Genomic DNA, 19,610 nt, shown 5'->3' on the forward strand with positions numbered 1-19,610 from the left:
AAAATAAAATCATCTTTTACATGGAGCATAAAACACTTTCTTCACTAGGCTACAAGAAAAAAAGTTAAGAGAGGAAAGAATTATATATGGAACTTACCTTGCCTATGAATCATGCCTCCATGCATGATTCTTGCAACAATACAGTGATTTAGCTCATTCATTTTTAAGGTGATTCCCTGTAAAAAATTGAAGCAAAAATAGAATTACTATGAGAGGGCACTTCTTTTTATGTTATGATGTTGCTGTAGATTATCTTAATTACAAAAGTTAGGAAAACATTACAGAAGATATGGAAAATGGAGGGGAAAACTGCCACTATACCATGACAGAAATATTAATTTTAGTATTTTGATTGCTATAATAGTATACATACATTTTATATAATGATTTTAAATCCTTTTCCATGTTGCTAATAATTTAAAAAGCTTTTAAAATGGATATGTAATTGACATACGCTTATGTAAAGTGTACAATTTATTCATGTGTGAAACCATCACCACAATCAGGATAGTGAATATATCCATCACCCCCACAAGCTTCCTCATGCCCACTGATAATCTACTCCCATCCCTGGATGCCCTGCTCCCCTACCCCCAATATCTCCAAGCAACTTCTGGTATGCTTTCACTGTCTATAGATTAGTTTGCGCAATCAATGAACTTGTACAGTGTGTACTCTATTGTTGCTTCCCCCTAAGAGTGTGAGATTCAGCCATGCCACTGCACATATCAATAGCTCATTCTTTGTTCTTGTTGCATATTCCATATTCCATTGTATGATATACTATTTTGTCTATCCATTCACTCACTGAATTGATTCTTTCAGTTTTGCTATGTCTGAAAATGTTTTTATTTTGCCTTTATTTTTTGATAGATACCTTTGCTGGGTTTAGAATTTTCAGATGCAAGGCTTTTTTTTTTCCTTTCAGTACTTTAAAGACATTGTTCCTTTTAAATACACTGTTTCTGTTAAGAAATCTATCATCCTTATCTTTGTTCCCCTGTGTGTAAGATCTTTTTTTTTTTAATTTTTAAGATTTCTTTTTTATCTCTGTTTTTAAGATCTTCTGTTTATCACAGGTTCTAAGCAGCCTGATCATGATGTACTTTGGTGTTCTCTTCTTCATGTTTCTTGTGCTTGGGGTTCACCGCAGTTCTTGCATCTGCAGCTTTACAATTTTCAGCAAGTTTAGAATATTTTCAGCCATTATTTCTTCAAATATATTTTCTGTCTCTTCTCCACTCTCTTCTTTTTCATTGACTCTAATTAGCCACATATTAGGCTGCCTGAAGTTATCCCACAACTCAGTGATAGTCTTCATTAAAAAATTTTTTTCTTTCTATGTTTTGTTTTGGATACTTTCTATTGGTATGTTTTCAAGCTCACTAATCTAGTCTTCTGAAATGTCTAATGTGCCATTAATCCCAGTATAGCTTTTCTGCTAATTCTAACAATAGCTTTGTCAGTTTTGATTGATTATTCTCTACATTATAGTTCACATTTTCCTGCCACTTTACATGCTTAGTAATGTTTGATTAGATTCCAGATGCTATGGATTTTATTTTATTGTATGCTAGACATTTTCTTTATTCCTGTAAGTAATCTTAAGCTTTTCTTGGGATGTACTTCAGTTACTTGGAAATAGTTTGATCATTTGGGTCTTGCTTTCATGATTTTTTAAGGCAAGTCTGGAGCAATTCTCTGTTTAGGGTTAATTATTCCTCATTACTAAGGCAAGAAAACAATGCCCCATGAACTGCTTTTTCTTGTCTGGGTGGTGGGAACAGGCTCTGTTTCCTCTAATCCATTTGGATGGGCCTTCCTTGGTTGATAGGTTCCTCTCATAAGTGTGCTGATCATTATTCAGATGAATACTTGACGAAGACCTTCCACTGATCTCTAGACTTCTCTCTCTGTGAAACTCTCATTCTCAGTACTTTCTGTCCTATAAACTTTAGTTGCTTTGGTCTCCCCAGACTCTCAGCTCTGTCTCCCTCACTGTACTGTGGCCTGGAGACTCTCTCATGTCGGTAAGGCAGGGCAATCATAGGGTTCGCCTTACTTGCTTTCTGTTTCTTTGGGATCCCTGTCCTTTGCTGCCTGATGTCCAATGTCTTGAAAACTGTCCTTTCACTTTTGGTTGTTTCAGGTAAGAGGGTAAATTTGTCCCTTGTTATGCCACCTTGGCCAGAAGTGGAAGCCCTATATACTTAATGCCCGAATACTATTTTATGGAATAGATTATTTTTTGTTTTCCAACTATTCACCATTATAATGCAAGCTTTCATAAACATATTTTTGCACTAGGCCTGGCTGATTCTAAAATCACAAAGAGACCTTTTAAATAATATTGCCTTTTAAACTCACTCTTTGGATTTAGTCACAGGAAGTCTAGAAGAGAGCCCAGATCTGTATTTTTAACAAGCTCCCTTGGTGAAAACTCATCTTGAATTTGAGATGATTAGGGGTAGGGGGACTCTGAGTTTTCTTCTTCACTGGAAAACAACATTCTGTTTCATGAGAATATTTGAGAATTTATAATCTAGACCCTGTATAAGTCTCAGGAGTGGTAGGCAAGCAATGTAAAAAAACTGATTTATCAAATGTTTCTAGTGCCAACATTCAACTGTAATGTTAAAGTTTCATTTCCACCTTGCACATTCAATCAGTATGTGTGGTTAGCAAGAGAGGTGTTCCTGAAAAAATGGTGTAAAGGACTGTGTAAGTCAAATTAATTACATAAGGGATATGACAGTACAATGTGGGCTCCACCCTTGAAATTAATAAATTAATGTACTCAACCAGTATCACAGTGAATGTGTTATATCGCAGAAACTCTGCCAGGCACAGCAGTGCACAATACAGACAGTGTCTCTCATGGCTAGGGAAAGTACACCTCAAACCAACTAGAGTTAATATTTATTATTTTGTCTTTAAACATTTCTATGCAGAAAGGAACGGACACATTTTCCTCTGCTCCTAAGTCCCCAAATTCCAGGGAAAGGCTTAGCCCAGCTTAGATTGGGTATCTACTCCTGAACGCACCCCAGCGTGGGGTAAACTCCTGGCCTTTCCTTGTTTAAGTCTTCCCCCTACTATCTAAGCTATTTTAAGTTTGGTTTTTATCACCTGCAACTAGGGGAGACCAAATCAATAGAAAAATAATTATAAGTGAGATGTTATAAATGGGAAAATAAGGCTATCATGGGAGTTATCACCTTTGGAGGATGGACCTAACATTGTTGGATACATTTCCGAAGGTCCAAAAAGCAGAGATCATACAGGTATATCCTGAATGGTAATAAAATGCTTTTTAAAATTTTATTTTGGGAATTCCCGGCATGGTGCAGCAGAAAGGAGTCCAACTAGGACCCCTGAGGTTGTGGGTTTGATCCCTGGCCTTGCTCAGTGGGCTAAGGATCTGGCATTGCCGTGAGCTCTGGTGTAGGTCGCAGATGCAGCTTGGATCTGGCACTGCTGTTGCTGTGGCGTCGGCCGGCAGCTACAGCTCCGATTAGACCCCTAGCCTGGGAACCTCCACATGCTGCGGGCATGGCCCTAAAAAGACAAAAATAAATAAATAAATAAAATAAAATTTTATTTTATTTTTTGGCCATAGCCGAGGAATGTGGAAGTTCCTGGGCCTGGGATCAAACCTAAGCCACAGCAGTGACCTAAGCCACAGCAGTGACAAAGCAGGATCCTTAACCTGCTGAGCCATGGGGGAACTCCTATAATGCTTTTAATAGGACAAATAAGCAAGAAAATGAAGCTGTATTAAATGTAATAGAGGAGTTCCCATCGTGGCTAAGAGGTAATGAACGTGATGAGTATCCATGAGGATGTGTGTTTGATCCCCAGCCTTGCTCAGTGGGTTAAGGATCCGGCGTTGCCATGAGCTATGGTGTAGGTTGCAGACACAGCTCAGATCCTGCGTTGCTGTGGCTGTGGCGTAGCCTGGCAGCTGTAGCTCTGATTGGACCCCTAGCCTGGGAACCTCCATGTGCCACTGGTGTGGCCCTAAAAAGACAAAAAAAAAAAAAAAAAAGCAAAGAGAAGTATATTATTGAAAAAATATATTTTACATAAAATAATTCCTGTTTTTATGACAACCAGTTAAAAGGAGAATATACACACCTTCACTAGGATCACAGAAGATGGAAGAGAGAAGGGCTTTTTTGTTTTTGTTTTTGCTTTTTGGGGCCGCACCTGTCGCATATGGACGTTCCCAGGCTAGGGACTGACTGAATAAGGGCTGCAGCTGCCGGCCTACACCACAGCCACAGCAAACCGTGGGATCCGAGCCGTGGGATCCGAGCCGCATGACCTACACCCCAGCTCACGGTAACAACGGATCCTTAACCCACTGAACGAGGCCAGGGATGGAACACGCATCCTCATGGTTCCTAGTCGGGTTTGTAACCTGCTAAGACATAAACAGGAACTCCCAAAAGAAGGGCTTCTTTAAGGAGACTTTAAGGGGAGACTCAAGCCCTTTTTGGGCTTTCTGAAAAACATTAAGTCGGGGATGCAGTTTTACACTTTTACTCAGTCCATGTTTCTGTGTAGTCAGCCTTCATACAAAAGATCGAGCCACAGTCACTGGGCTGCTTTAGAACATGATGATCACAAGACATTTCTGGGCCCCCTTCTTGTGGTCCCTTCCACTCTCCTGTCTGCTCTGGCTGGCTGAATGTTACCCTCTCTCCCTGTTCTCTGACACAGCCTCCTCTCCCCATAGCTCTATCACAGCTGTACCTGTTAAACAAACTGTGCTAAAGTGAGTATTTACTTATTTATTATAGGCAGCCTTGTGGAAAGCCAGCTCCAGGAAGGGGCCTCGTCTTACCTGCCACTATGTCACTGTCATACAGTGATCTGCCCATAGGAGGCACTTAACAAACATTTGCTAAGCGAGTGAACAAATATATAAAATGAATGCGTGTTGGAGTTCCCGTCGTGGTGCAGTGGTTAAACGAATCCGACTAGGAACCATGAGGTTGCGGGTTCGATCCCTGGCCTTGCTCAGTGGGTTAACCATCCAGCATTGCCGTGAGCTGTGGTGTAGGTCGCAGACGTGGCTTGGATCCCGTGTTGCTGTGGCTCTGGCGTAGGCTGGGGGCTACAGCTCCGATTCGGCCCCTAGCCTGGGAACCTCCATATGCCGCGGGAGCGGCCCAAGAAATGGCAAAAAGACAAAAAAAAAAAAAAAAAGAATGTGTGGAATATTAGACTTTCAGAGCTGGGTGGGATCTTGGGGATCATGTAGTCAAGCATGCTTTTGGTAGTACTAGCTAAGCAAAGCGCGAGCAAACTGAGGCCCGCTGATACAAAGCGATTTGCCTGCGGCACTCAAAAGCTGCTACTGCCCACACTCTTAAGCCAAAGAGCTGCTTGGAGAGTACCAGAGGGGTGAGGTGATTCGCACTTGCCCTGCCTGCTGTAGGTGCTCAGACAATGCAGTATGGCTGGCAAAGAACAGTAAATGAGAATTACAACCCAACTGCCTAGAACTGAGGGCTTTCTGGGAATCACAGTCATAGTATCATTGCTCTGTAATTCCTCCTGTAATTTGGAAAGCTACTGGGAAACTTCTTACATAACTTGTTTTTCTATATCCCAATATCCCTTTGCTATGCTCCGAGGAAAAGACAATGAATATATAAGTTGAATGTTTTCTTTTTCCCTAAAGATATGACTCCTCTCCAAACCTGGAACTTTCCCAGTATTCCTTGTCTCAGTGGGTAGCATCTTTGTCCATCTGCCTGTGGAAACCTAAAGCTTAGAGTCATCTTGAATACTTGCTTCTCCCTCAGCTCCCACTGTCAATCCATTACCAAGGTCGACTAACTTACTCTTCTGTTCAATCTATTCACTTCTTTCCATTTGACATGCGTCCCTCTAGTTCAGAGTTCCATCATCTCTCCACTGTATTACTGCAATAATAGTCTTTTAACTGGTCTCCTTATATCTGCTCTTGTCTCCCTCTAATCTATTCTCCAGAGGAATTATTTCTTTTTAAAAAATTTTTATTATAGTCGATTTACAATGTTCTGTCAAATCCTGCTGTACAGCGAAGTGACCCAGTTACGCATATAAAATACATTTTTTCTCATATTATATCCATCATATTCCATCACAAGTGACTAGATATAGTTCCTGATGCTATACTGCAGGATCTCATTGCTTTCCACTCCAAATGCAATAGTTTGCATCTGCCAACCCCAAACTCCCAGTCCATCCCACTCCCTTCCCCTTGGCAACCACAAGTCTGTTCTCCATGTTCATAAGTTTGTTTCTTTTCTGTAGATCCGTTCATATGTGCCCTATATTAGATTCCAGATATAAGTGATATATGGTATTTGTCTTTCTCTTTCTGACTTACTTCACTTAGCATGAGTCTCTAGTTCCATCCATGTTGCTGCAAATGGCATTATTTTGTTCTTTTTAATGGCTGAGTAGTATTCCATTGTATATATGTACCACAACTTAATCCATTCATCTGTTGATGGACATTTAGGTTGTTTCTATGTCTTGGCTATTGTGGATAGTGCTGCAATGAACGCAGGTAGGCATGTATCTTTTTGAATGAATGTTTTGTCTGGATATATACCCAGGAGTGGGATTGCTGGGTCATATGGTAGCTCTATATTTAGTTTCCTGAGGTACCTCCATACTACTTTCCACAGTGGTTATACCAGTTTACATTCCCACCAACAGTGTAGGAAAGTTCCCTTTTCTCTACACCCTTTCCACTATTTGCTATTTGTAGACTTATTATTAATGATGGCCATTCTGACTGATGTGAGGTGGTACCTCATTGTAGTTTTGATTTGCATTTCTCTAATAATTAGTGATGGTGAGCATTTTTTCATTGGCCTATTAGCCATCCATATGCCTTCTTTGGAGAACTATCTATTCAGGTCTTCTGCCCATTTTTCAATTGGGTTGTTTTTTTTTTTTTGCTGTTGAGTTATATAAGTTGTTTGCATATTCTGGATATTAAGCTCTTGTCGATTGCATTGTTTGCAACCATTTTCTCTCATTCCATGGGTTGTCTTTTTTTCTTTTTAATGCTTTCCTTTGCAATGCAAAAGCTTGTAAGTTTGATTAGGGCCCCTTGGTTTACTTTTGTTTTTATTTCTATTGCCTTGGGAGACTAACCTAAGAAAACATTTGTATGGCTGATATCAGAGAATGTTTTGCCTATGTTCTCTTCTAGGAGTTTTACGGTGTCTTGTCTTATATTTAAGTGTTTAAGCCATTTTGAGTTTATTTTTGGGCATGCTGTGAGAGTGTGTTCTAGTTTCATTGATCTACATGCAGCTGTCCAGTTTTCCCAGGGCCACCTGCTGAAGACACTTTTTCCCATTTTATATTCTTGCCTCCTTTGTCAAAGATTAATTGACCATAGGTGTCTGGGTTTATTTCTGGGTTCTCTATTCTGTTCCAGTGGTCTGTATGTCTGTTTTGGTACCAGTATCACAAGTCTGGGAGAGGTATGCCTCCTGCTTGGCTTTTTTCCCTCAGGATTGCTTTGGCAATTCTGGGTCTTTTACGGTTCCAGTTCTGAGAAAAATGTCATGGGTAACTTGATAGGGATTGCACTGACTCTGTAGATGGCTTTGGGTAGTATGGCCATTTTTACAATATTACTTCTTCTGATCCAGGAGCATGGAATATCTTTCCATTTCTTTGAATCCTCTTTAATGTCCTTGATTAATGTTTTATAGTTCTCAGCATGTAAGTCTTTCACCTCCTTAGGTTTATTCCTAGGTATTTAACTTTTTGTGTGCAATTTTAAAAGGTATTATATTTTTATATTCATTTTCTAATATTTCATTGTTAGTGTACAGAAATGCAACCAATTTCTGAATGTTAATCTTGTATCCTACTACTTGCTGAATTCCAGAGGAATTATTTCTAAAATGAAAATTGGATCTCCCTGCTTAAAACTCTTCAACAGCCTCCTACGATCTTTACAATAAAAAATAGAATCAGCACTGATGTGGTCCTGTTCCTACCACACACCTTGTTTTCTATAGTCCAGCTGTGGTACCTTCTTTAAATTTTGAAATTATGCCAAGAGCCTTTTCACTAGCAGGTTTCAGCACATGCTACTTGGTCTGCCTGGATGGGCTCCATGCCCCCTGCCCCCTCTGTTTAGTTAACATCAAGGAGCTTTCCCTTGATTTTCCCAATCTATGAGAACTCCATGAGGAGGAGGCAGGGTTCAGCAACAATTCTATTCCAACACGATTCCTAGGTACCGAGAAACTGAGTTCACATTAACTAGGTAGATGTGAATGGAAGGAATTTCATTTTAGCAATGTTAATTCTTTGAATATCTTCCGAATTAGTCTTCCTCTAATTTTGTTGAAAGCAAAAGACCTAGAAACCGCCATACGTGTAAAAGGAATTTTAGACATTCACTTTTTCAACACCAATTCCAATATTTCAAACTGTACCTCTCTTTGCTGCCTGAGAAGTTTTTATAATCTAGACTATAACACCAGGTGTGTCCTTTTTGTAGTTGTTGAGATTGCGAAAGGAGAGGTGGGAAGGAAAGTGAATATACGTTAGGCGTGGTGTCAGGCAATTTTAGGTGAGGGCAGGGTAGGGGTACAGTGATGGCCTTTGAATGAAGATCTGGAAACTGATCTCTTCAAACCTATCCATGCCTTCCTTCCCTCCCTACCTTCTAATAGTTTAGTAGAGGCTGAAGCCAGCTGTTCCAACTCATGCTGGGATTTCATAAGAGTACAGAAAACTTTCCTACTTACCATTGGTTCATCTGTGTTCTTTTGGAACTGGACCAGGCGAACTCTGGTCACATTCTCCATATCCATGTCCCCATTAGCACTTTCTGGAGAATCACCATTTAAATAGGGAGAAGTAGGAGGAGGTGTGACCCTCAATGCTTCATCACTGTAAACTTCATGTGCCACTACATCGTGAGTCTGAAGTAAGGCCTGATATTTTACAAAGGAAATAAAATATTAATAATAGTACTATTCTGGCAGAAATGTATTATTTAAAAAAATATATAAAATTATTCTTTGTTTTACAAAGGTATCGCTAATCTAAGGAGAACTCAAAGCACATTATACCTAGATATAGCCATACCATAATTACGTTGTGACAAATAATTGTGATAGATGGATTTTTTTTTTTTGTTTGTGTTTTTAGGCAGCACCTGTGTCATATGGAGGTTCCCAGGCTAGGGGTCGAATCAGAGCTATAGCTGTTGGCCTACACCACAGCCACAGCAACATGGGATCCGAGCTGCATCTGAGACCTACACCACAGATCATGGCAATGCCGGATCCTTAACCCACTGAGTGGGGCCAGGGATCGAACCTGCGTCCTCATGGATGCTAGTCAGATTTGTTTCTGCTGAGCCACAATAGGAACTCTGGATTTTTTTTTTTAATGAAAGAATGGATGAGTGAATCAATGAATGGATGTGTTTGTTGATTATCTGGGCAAGAGGTGCTGTCTGGTGCTATGAAAAAGTGCCCAAAATAACTTGTTCAAATAAAGACTGACATAATGCAATTTCAAATAATTTAGCAGAAAAAAATCATCTATACATAGAGCTGGCAAATTTGTGCTGGGACTTAAAACAGAAATGAATTTTTTAAAAAAAAGTGTAAATTGGTATACTGAGTGAATATCTTTCATCAACAGTATTAACAATAACTCTCATATAACACAAAGGATAATTTATAAATACAACTTAGTAAAAAAATAAACACACAAATGTACCTGAAGAAATGTAATTTCCCAAATACCACATGATATGAAACTCAAAATCTAAACCTATTTAATGTTTTTGTTCATTTCTACTTTTTGGAGCACTTACCTAAATTAAAAATAAGTTGATAATTATTATGACTTCTTTTTGCAAAGCCCATTAATGAAAAGTGATTTCTTTGTATTGATATCTCTAGATGTCATCTTGGTATGAAACTAGGTAACAAATATCCCCCTTTTCCCTAAAAAAGGCTATTCTTGCACTTACTGTGTCTTTTCTGCCATTATAAGAAAGTTTGTAATAAGCATGAATATTTGAACTCTTCTACTTCCAAGAGAATTTTACAGATGAGTATCAGTATGTCTGGTGCTTTACACAGACTATATTTCCTTGTGTGCTAACTATAAATTCAGTTCTGTTTTAGTCTGTGATCAGTGTGGTAATGAAATATCTAAAGATAATGAAACATAATGAAAATTAGCTTAAAAGTAAAACCTTTAGTATCTCAAGTTAAGTTATTTAATTAAAAGATTTACCAAAGTCATGACTTGGCTATTTTCACTTTAAAGGTATGCATACGAGGCAAAAATAAGGTAACAATGCAGTAAAATCATAAAGAAGATGATGTTGATTTGTTATCAACAGAGCATATGTGTGGAGCAATATATGCACTGAATTTCTTTCTTTTTTCTTTTTGTCTTTTTAGGGCCACATCCTCAGCATATGGAAGTTCCTGGGCTAGGGGTTGAATCGGACCTGTATCTGTCAGCCACAGCAATGCAGAATCAGAGCCATGTCTGCGACCTACACCACAGCTCATGGCAATGCCAGATCCTTGACCCACTGAGCAAGTCCAGGGATTGAACCTGCATCCTCATGGATGCTAGTCAGATTTGTTTCCACTGAGCCATGATGGGAACTCCTGCATTTGAATTTCCAATGGAAATGGCAGATATTTCCAAGATCTCAGAGGGCTGGTCTAAACTGAGATCTGAGTGAGGGACACTAAACAGTGTGGCTTGAAAGCAGGGCTCCACAATGGCCCTGGGGACCTTGGCTTCCTGACTACACCCTGCCCTAGTACCCGAAAGTGTAGCAGTTGTGCTAGGAGGGGAAATCTCCCCCCCCCCACCCCGCCCAGTTTAACTGTAGCCACTTAAGAGACTACGATTGAGGGCAAAAAGCAAAAATCAGTAATAGACAGAAAAACTTCGTCTGCTAAAATTAGGTTCATTGTATTAATTACAGAGGTGTCTTCTATAAACAGTGGATTTTAAAAAACATGCTTTGTATGACTGGAGGATATATAGCCAGGCACAGAGAACCACACTTCATCAGGATAATGCCAGTTACACGGGTTGGAAAAAGTGCTTATAGTGCTTTTTGCAAATGATTTCTATCCATCCTTTTAAATTATATAAGCAAACATTTATATTTAATGTATTACTTATAAGGAAGGATAAGCCTGCAGGCACAAAAATAATACCAAAATTGAATTTTAAGAGAAAAATCCTTAAATTATGTCATCAAATGAGGTCATACTTGATATTAACTGCTATTTGCCACTGTAGAAGATTACTACCACAAAATGGAACTTAATCCAATACATATGCAAACAGAGAAAAAGGGGTCACTTTCAGATTGTTCGAAAAGAGTATGCCAAATTAAAAAAATAGGGAATAAGAGTTTGAATATTTTTCTTTCTTCTTGTCTTTTTAGGGCCACACTGGCAGCATATGGAGGTTCCCAGGCTAGGGGTCGAATTGGAGCTGTAGTGGCCAGCCTACGCCACAGCCACAGCAACGCCAGATCTGAGCTGTGTCTTCGACCTACACCATAGCTCCTGGCAACGCCGGATCCTTAACCTACTGATCAAGGCCAGAGATTAAACCTGCGTCCTCATGGATGCTCGTCAGATTTGTTTCTGCTGAGGCACAATGGGAACTCCTGAATATTTTTCAATTATGTTATGAGGTATGATTGAGCAATTGTTACTAAGCTGAAATAGCTATAATTTTTAATTACCTAAGAAAAATCATGTAATAGTAAAGAAACACTTTCACTTTTTGTAATATAATAAGGACATGGACAAGACAATTAACAACTTCAGACTAAAGTGGAAAAATTCATTTAAAATCTACAGAAAAAATATGAATTTTAGATTTGAAAGCAGTTTCTCTGGCTTAATTACAAATCATAAAGTTTACCACTTAATCATGAAACTTTCATATCAATCTAAGGTGATTTATTTTATTTTTCTGTCTTTTTTAAAAAAAACCTTTTTTAGGGCTGCACCCTACGGCACATGGAGGTTCCCAGGCTAGGGGTCAAATCGGAGTTACAGCTGCCGGCCTACACCACAGCCACAGCAACTCCGGATCAGAGCCACGTCTGTGAACTACACCACAGCTCATGGCAATGCTGGATCCCTAACCCACTGAGCAAGGCCAGGGATTGAACCTGCATCCTCATGGATGCTAGTCAGTTTCGTTTCCACTGAGCCATGATGGCAAACTCCAACCCAAGGTGATTTTAACTGTCTTGTTTTTTGGGGTTTTTTTTTTTTTTTGGGAAAAGTAGGACACAAATTTGCTTTAAAATTTTTTCTGTTCTAGATATTCTTTTTTAAAGGAAAAAATTCAAGCACTGACATTCTATTCTATTGATATTTTCTTTATCCTTAATGCTTTATATTTTGTAAGTGCATAAGCAAAGGATCTGTTCTTTTTCAAAAATAAGTCTTTCTAATGGAATAAATGAAAAAAGGGTAGTGTGATAATATTTTTTTTTATCATGACCTCTGGAGTACAGATTTTAAAAAACGATTTCAATCTACACTTTTTTTTTTCTTTTGCTTTTTAGGGCCACACTTGCGGCAAATGGAGGTTCCCAGGCTAGCAGTCAAATTAGAGATACAGCTGCCAGCCTACACCAGAGCCACAGCAATGCTGGATCCTTTAACCCATTGAGCAAGGCCAGGGATTGAACCCCCATCCTCATGGATACTAGCTGGGTTTGTTTCTTCTGAGCCACAACAGGAACACCTCAATCTACAGTTTTTTTTTTTAACTCTTCTTTTACTTATTATAAATATTTATAAACATCTGTATTTTTAAGTATAAGGTAACCCAATATTAAATCCTCATGTTTTAATCATCAGAAAGTAAAGACAGATAATTGCAAAAATAAGAAATTATAAATATGCTAAGAATAACTCCCAAATTTTGGTATAATGAAAAACATTTTAAGCATTAAAATATTTCCCTTTAGCTATTAATATTTCTTTAAAAACACTAAGACTGGAAACCATGATCTTACAATGTTTGTAAGATAGAAAGCTCTAGCATTTAAAAATTTATTTAACATAGTATTTAGCTCAGAATTATATTTCCCACATGGGATATTATCCAATCACATGCTTATTCAGGAATGACCAATGAGTTCAAGTTAAGCTTATAGGAAAATTGATCCTCATAATGAGTCAACCTGCTTTTAAGAGTATGGACTTTGGAGCCAACAAGATCTGGGTTGTGAACCTAGAGGCCCCTTACTAGGTGGATGACCTAGCCTCTTTGCCTTTCTAGGGTGCAGTTTTCTCTCTGAACTGTAAAAATGGAGTTGATCACATCACCTCACATCCCAGCCATCAGCAAGTCCTGTCATATGTCCAACCATCTCTAGTGCAGAATCCCAATCTGCTCATTCGTCACCAGCCTTTGTCCTTCTGTCCTTCTCCTGGCCTCCTAATTGGTCTCCCTCCCTTAACTCTTTCCCCTACTATAGTCCACTGTCTACACAACAGCCCCAGCAATCCCTAAAGCACAAGTGTAACCATATTTTCCTGCTTGCAATCACTCAGTGTCATCCTATTGCAATGAGGAGGAAATCCAGACTCCGTACCATGGCCTGGAGGGCCCTATGTTATCTGGCCTCTGCCACCCTCTCCTAGCTCTTCTGGAACCACCCTCTCCCTTGTTTATTATATCCTAGCCACCACAATGACCTTACTTCTGCACTGATCCTACAAAACTCCTCTCTTCCTCTGGGCCTTGGCATTTGCTCTTCCCCATGGTTGGGCATTCAGAAGGCTGGGTTCTTTCATGTAACAAGTCTCAGCCCCTGTGGGTAACTCTTTAGAGGGGTTTTCTCCTGATTATCTACAGTAGCCCTCAGTTTTTCTTTTTTTCATAGTTATTATTACTCTATGAAGTTACTTTGTTTGTTTACTTGGTCACTGTCTGTCTCTAGTTCATTTATCCAGGCCCCACCTAGAATGGAAGCTTATTTGTCCTATTCACCACTATCCTTAGTGTCCAGCATGGAATCTGGCATATAGTAGGTATTTACATATTTGATGAATGAATGAAAATTCATTCAGCTTCTTTTAAGCTCCTAGGTGGGTGTTCAGAAATTACAAAAACTATTTATTATTTCTGAAAATGTTTAATAATAAATAGCAATGCACATATTAATTTCTCTCTGATGTCAGAAAAGCAAAATAAACCAAGGCTTCAAAGGTAGGTAAGTTGTGAGACATGGCGCTTTCTAAGCTTTAATGGTTTGGAAAAAGCTAGAGCCTAAAAAAAAAACCAGGACTTTATTTGGGTATACATTAAGATCTTTATTTAGCTTACTTCAAATCTGAAAGATCTACTGATCTCAAATGGTCCTACATTATTTTTGGAATTGAGCTGAGATTACTTATGTCTTATAGACAGACAGGTCTGTCCAAAATATACAGGTCTCTATCTATGGAAAACAAACTGCACAGAACAGTCAGTTGAAGTGAGGCTAATCTACTTGCAGATGGGCAAATTCCTAACATATTCAATGTTTTACTGAGAACTTACTATGTATCCTACACATGACAGACACTACGGAGTAACTAATAATATTCATTAGCTAATATGGATTAGGCATCAAGAATACATTAGGCACTTTGCTAAAGCACAGTTGATGTATCATCTACTTAATTCTTCAACTCCATGAGGTTGGCTAGAAGAGTCAGCAGTCACAGAGTTAGGGCAGCATGGCTGGAGTTCAATCCCAGGTCCATTTGAATCCACAGCTTTAAGTGATTTTATCCTATGTTAGACATGATGTCTACAGGGGAGTGACTTGTAATCTGGGGAAATGTGGTCATCAAATATGAATAAAATTAAGGGTAATTAACTCCAGATACTTGAGATTTCTCAAATCTGACAATACTACTGAGACATATAGTTTCTTCATTTTCCTGGTCTGTGAAACAGAGATAGTGACAACGATTAAAGGAGATCATAGGTTCAGTGAGAATAATAAAGCTGAGCTGAGCTATGCCCATTCACTGGTGAAGGGACCTGCTCTGGCAGGCCGGCAGGTATTAGAAGGACATGCAGATGAATATAAACAAGTGCAGAAAGAGTGAAAGAAGCGAATGGTCAATGTGGATTTGAGAGATGTTAGGAGAGATTTTGACAGGAGAGGTGGGATTTGAGCCGAATCCTGTGCTTACATACCTAAGTTCTAAAAATATGCTCACCCACAGGCAAAAAACTCCTTATTTCCCACTATAACTCACTGAAGGATGCTGCTAGCATATGGAATCAAGTTAAATATTCTCAAGGATTATACCTAAATTCAGCCTTTAATGCTTAGGTAGAGAGTTAGAGTAAATACGGTCAAGGGCTTCTTTCTAGGTAGGCACTTTAAGGAAAAAATATTTCAGTGACTGGGTTAAAGTTTAAAAAAATGTATCATGAAATACTATGTATGTCAAAACTCACAGGAAACTGATTTGATATACCTATTATACTGTTACCGTTCTTTAAAAAATATTACCTCAATAGTAGTCATAAGAACATAGATCTTAAGTCAGATTTTCTCCCAAAGGGCAGTCACCTGAATTTTCCACTTGCCATGTATATTCCACATGTATTGATGTGGCTAATGATTAGAAAATGTCCACTTGTAATTGTGCTTTTGAACTGCAGTTAAGTAGAGAACTATGGAACTTCTGCTACAGAAAGCCATCTCATTTAACTTTGAGTTCCACCTAGCTTTATAATAATTGGCTGAATACAGGTGGTATCCCCATTTCCATACCGTAGAAATGAATGAAGAAAGTGTCGGGTTGCACTGAAAGGAGATGTAATTCTTCCAATATATCACCTACGTTCAGAGAATTATTAGTGAAAACTTTCTCCAGTTTGAGCTTTCTATGGTTTAAGTAACAAACAGTTTCAGTGACTTAAGGACTGTCCTATCAGGAAGAAAATCTCTTGCCTGATGATGACACAGTCCTTGAAGAGCCACCTTGCAAACAGCATCTTTACAACTGTGACACAAAGTAAACAACAACAGAATTTTAATGTATCTGGGTTTGTTCTGATACTGTAATCTTAACAGTCTGATATTGCATGGCTAAAAGTGCATTTGATGAAGATGGCTGTATTTCATAAGGATTAGTACAAACCTTTTTGAAAGTGAGGTTTTATTTCTATGGAAGTTTAATTGTTACTTACCATGAAATGAGGTTGTGTTAAAATACGCTTTAGTTCCTTTGCATCGTTATTCTCAGGGTAACATGAAATTTCTTCCAATACCTAAAAAATAAGCAAGATATATAATAGTATAAACAAGATGCTAGATTTAGAAAATATGGAATTCTTTTAAATTAAAAATTATGAATGGATTTTTATGGCAGGCAAAACAATTGTTTTGGGAAAAAAATCATCATTTTATTCAAAGGCTGTTAATACATAAACGAACTACACTGGTGGTGATAAAAAAATAAAACAAATTGTTGTAATAGTCTCTGCCTTCGTTATCCAACTATAACCCAAAAGATTACTGAAAATGCAAAATAAAATAAGTCTGTAATACCTATTTATTGCAGGCATAAGTAAATGAATAAACTTAATGGGAAAATATCTCCACAAATCTTCCAAACTCACCATCAAGATGAATCTATAATAAAAGTTAATGACAGGTTTCTTTTATTTTTTAAAATTAATTAATTAATTTTTTTGGGTCTTTTTGCCTTTTCTAGGGCCACTCACATGGCATATGGAGGCTCCCAGGCTAGGGGTCGAATCAGAGCTGTAGCCACCGGTCTACACCACAGCCATAGCAATGGGGGATCCAAGCTGCATCTGCGACCTACACCACAGCTCACAGCAATGCCGGATCCTTAAGCCACTGAGCAAGGCCAGGGATCGAACCCGCAACCTCATGGTTCCTAGTCGGATTCGTTAACCAATGACCCACGATGGGAACTCTGACAGCTTTCTTTTAAATTAACAAAACTGTCAATTCATTTCGGAAAGATCAAAATGACAAAGGCTCAAGTAAAAACAATTTAAAGAAGAGGAACAAGTAATTTTCCTTGTAGCCTGACAGAATCACTGTTATTCTCTACAGCCATCTCCTCACATAGAGAAAACCATGTCTCAGCAAGGGTTCCTAGGATTAATTGCCAGGGAATCCAAGAGAATAATTAAAAAAAAAAAAGACACACAACCAAAACCTCTTCTCTTTCCACTCACATCTTCTTCGGCACTTAGTTGTTAACATGTTCTCTGTACAGGTTGAAATGGCTGTTTTCAAATGAAACTGTTCTTCCAAAGTTAGCCCTTACTACCAGGATGGAGTTTACGCATTTAAAATCTGATTATGTGACACAAGTAAGCTCAGGGGAAGGCCTCTGTTCTTTTTCAGAGTAAACATACTACAGCAGTTCTAACTGTACATAGTTGGACTCCAAGTGGTTATACACCTTGAACTCAATTCTAAAATTTAAGCCAATCAAGGATTGCTTCAGCAGGATGGGATGTCCGGGACACGCAAGTCATGTATCCAGGAGGAAGCTCTTGCCTTTCCTTAAGAATCTTTTTTTTTCTTAAATCTAGGTTTTAATTTTTTTATAATGTTTAAAATTTTTTTTTCATTATAGCTGGTTTACAGTGTTCTGTCAATTTTCTACTGTACAGCATGGTGACCCAGTTACACATATTGGGGCAGGAAGGAATGTTTTGTGGTCACTTCGCTTAAGGCTAAGATCTAAGCTAGTGCTACTCAACCACCTCCAAAGAGAACAAATAAAAACTACAAGGTTTCTTTCTTATCTAAATGCACACTTAACAAGTGCTGGTTATGCAGTTAATTCACATTGTTTAATGATGGTAAGCCAGTTCTCCTTTGGTGTATTTTATGCTTTGAGTTTCTCTACCAGTGAAACAAAGGATGAAACAATATACTCTCTCTGGTCCTCGGATATTCTCACAGCCTATGATTTTAAACACCAAGGTGTGGTCTCCTAATTCTGAGAGAACCTCTCCCGGCTGGTGCCCTGACCATGTGGGCAGCCCTAGGGGCCACTACAACCTAAGTCTTGGTTCTCAGTGAATATATATTTTCCAGTACAGGTCTTGTGGTTAAAATCTGGAATTACGTCTCTCATACCCTTTTACTTAGTAATTTCACTTTATAGGAAATAATTTTTTCAAAGGGAAATGTTTATTTGTATAAAGACTTCTATGACATCAAAAAGTGAAAAAACAAAACAAAACAAACAACAAACCCAAAACACCAGCTGTCTAATTCATTATAATTTAGTAATAGCAAAGAAAAATTATGCCATCATCAGAACTTATCTACAAAGACCAAGGAGAAACACAGAAAAATGTTTATTATAGTATGTTAAGTTAAAAGAAAGATACATTTTGATTATAACTACATACTTTATATGCAAATGGACAGAAAAGGATATGCAAAAATGAAAATTACTGTGTTAAGGTGATGGGATTATAGATGATTTTATTTCCCAAATTTTCTGCAATGTCATTTTTCTATAATAAAAAAAGTTAAATGTTTGTGAGAGATGTACACTAAGCAGCAATTTATAAAAATAACTGCTCTCTGAACTTAGTTGCTATAAATATGTTATTAACTTTCAAACATTACCACCGTTAAAAAGCAACCCAAATTTTCATAGCATGTCTATTTCCACCAAGTGCAGTAAAGTAATTTTTCCTTTTTTTTTTTTTTTTAAGAAAAAAGACGTAAAATTGATGTTAACGTATTCAAGCTTACTTAGCAGGAAGAGTTAGAAAGCTAGGCAATGTTGCTGCTGAGATTTTTTTTTTCTTTTCTTTATGTAAATACTCAATGATAAAGTTAGAAATACTAAATGTGAGTATAATGGTATAGCTGTGACTCCAGGGATACTGCCTCTTACTGTGCAGCAGAAATGTTTTATTAAAGGCAGCAAGTATGACACCCAGATACATTTACAGAATATATCACTTACCTCTTTGGCTCTCTGTACTGCATCACTTGGTGGATTCCTGATTTGCGGTGAAGACTTTGTGTTAATTTTGTCATACAGCTAAAAGCAAAGGAGAAAAATCCAATCAACATTCATATTCTTTTCTAAAATCCGGAGATTCATATTTATTATCTCGCTAAACAATACTTTCCTCTTAAAAAGGCAGGCTGATGATTTTAATGGGATCTTCATATTCATAATCTCTTATTCAGTCAATGAAACTTGCCAGGACATGAGTACTGTGCATATCTTTTAAAAAATCATCAATATTTCAGTAACCACAGCATTTTCCCCTCTGATAGAAGCAACATTTAATAAGATGAATACAGAGTAAAATGAAAGAATGCTTTCTAGCCAAGATACATCTGAAGGAATTTTTATAGAAATCTAAATCTTGGGAAAGGGCAAACCCAACTTCTTCTACGAAGGAATGTTCTCACAAAAGGTTTATACTTGTTTTACTAGGGCTGTTCATTAACAGTATCAGTGCTGGCATCCTTTAGCAAGAAATCAGGGACATAAATCTTTTTCCTTTTTAACTTGCAA

At 38.0% G+C, this 19,610-nt stretch overlaps 1 protein-coding gene across 28 annotated transcripts in view; it reads right to left on the reverse strand.

The window, feature by feature from the left end:
• Positions 1 to 19,610, reverse strand: part of CASK (calcium/calmodulin dependent serine protein kinase) — a 371,692-nt gene that overhangs the window by 46,303 nt on the left and 305,779 nt on the right. For all 28 annotated transcript variants that reach the window (XM_085007759.1, XM_085007756.1, XM_085007749.1 and 25 more), the window contains 4 exons: positions 19,047 to 19,124; positions 16,261 to 16,341; positions 8,784 to 8,972; positions 98 to 176 (listed from right to left, as the gene is read on the reverse strand). In XM_085007759.1, coding sequence (XP_084863885.1) covers positions 98 to 176; positions 8,784 to 8,972; positions 16,261 to 16,341; positions 19,047 to 19,124 — 427 coding nt within the window. The remainder of the gene's footprint in view (positions 1 to 97; positions 177 to 8,783; positions 8,973 to 16,260; positions 16,342 to 19,046; positions 19,125 to 19,610) is intronic.

This window comes from Sus scrofa, chromosome X (genome assembly GCF_054392235.1).
Source record: "Sus scrofa isolate SSC_HxYL_T2T_F1_AM1 chromosome X, Sscrofa_HxYL_maternal_Yorkshire_Landrace_v2.0, whole genome shotgun sequence".
Classification (NCBI taxonomy): Eukaryota; Metazoa; Chordata; class Mammalia; order Artiodactyla; family Suidae; genus Sus; species Sus scrofa.